The following is a 1262-nucleotide window of genomic DNA, read 5'->3' as shown; positions in this document are numbered from 1 at the left end:
ATTTTATGATACAACTATTTCGGTTTTCCCGACACTTCCAACTGAGAGAAAATTTTAGGTTTGGGCGATGTAATTAAAAATATCTATATGATTTGGTTGTTTAATAAATTTATTTTGGTTTTGTTGGGTTTTTAGTGAGACAGCTAACTCAATTTCAGTCTGGTTTGTCGTTCGATTTGAACGTCTAATACAAGGCAGATGAAATATGGAACAGAGTAATTTTACTTTCACTTTAATAATAATTATTACCAAACAAATTATGAAAACACAAAAGTCAAAAGTGATGAGCCGCTAATGCATCACAAAGTTGTCCAGTTCTTCTTGTATTAGTTCAGTCATTTTGTTGACTCCATGTCCGATTTGTTCTGATAGTTACGGTGTTTTCTTGGTTGATCTCTCCCCAGATATTCCATTCTGGCCGTTTGGCTTGATAATTGCTGTAGGTCTGTTGTTATGATAAGATTTCCAGCTCAGCATTTATTCTTTCAATCTCAAAGTGATCGATGATGCCACTGGCAAATTTTATTGACTTCAATTCGGGGTTGTTCGATTTGCAAGGTGCAATTTGGAAACTTCCATCGATATGTTTTGCGATTATGTCGTCCCTTTATAGTATAAGATTAGCTGCTACAGTAGGATTATCATGCGATATCCACTCAATAAGTGTTAGTAAGTTATTACGATTACGACAGCTATTTTGATACATTTCATTAAACTTTTGCTGAAATTGTTCTTGAGGAGTATTATAGAGATACTGAAGTTTGGTATTTTCCGGATCAGTTCCCTTTTCTTTAGTGTTTTCCATCATGAGTAATCCTTTATAAGTTGATGTCACCTGGTTTGTATCTTGGTAAAGGTTTATTATATTTATTTTGTCAATTACGATATTGTTGTCCATTGTATTGGGATTGATAAAGTCGGAGTTTCTCGAATCAATTGTTTCGTTAGACTTAAATGTAAATGCCATTTGAAGTTCATCAACAATGCTGTAAACGTCAAAGACGCGTGCTTGGTAATATCCAGTCTTTCGATATAAACATTCACAGCTTCTGTTTTATTCCATAGAACAATACTTGTATTAGTTATACATTTTCCGCTTTGTGTGAGGCAATGTTGGGTAGTATCGAGATCCGATATTGTTTCTCTTCCATCATAGATGAATATTTCTCCTTCTTGTAATGGAAGTTTGTTGTTGATTGGAGTCGAATTCCAAACCATCCATAGGAATATTGCACATTGTTTACGGTTCCCCATTGATTTGG

At 34.3% G+C, this 1262-nt stretch overlaps 1 protein-coding gene across 1 annotated transcript; it reads right to left on the bottom strand.

Moving 5' to 3' along the window:
- Positions 1-879: 879 nt before the first annotated feature.
- Positions 880-1254, bottom strand: LOAG_19179 (hypothetical protein; the record flags this gene model as incomplete). The annotated part of the gene is made up of 1 exon (XM_020451833.1): positions 880-1254. The coding sequence occupies one exon, from the start codon at positions 1252-1254 to the stop codon at positions 880-882; it is 375 nt and encodes a 124-aa protein (XP_020304359.1).
- Positions 1255-1262: the final 8 nt, after the last annotated feature.

The sequence above is a fragment of the Loa loa genome, assembly GCF_000183805.2.
Source record: "Loa loa unplaced genomic scaffold supercont3.2661, whole genome shotgun sequence".
NCBI lineage: Eukaryota > Metazoa > Nematoda > Chromadorea > Rhabditida > Onchocercidae > Loa > Loa loa.
The sequence above is the reverse complement of the archived record's forward strand: the minus strand, read 5'-3'. Positions and strand labels throughout refer to the sequence as shown.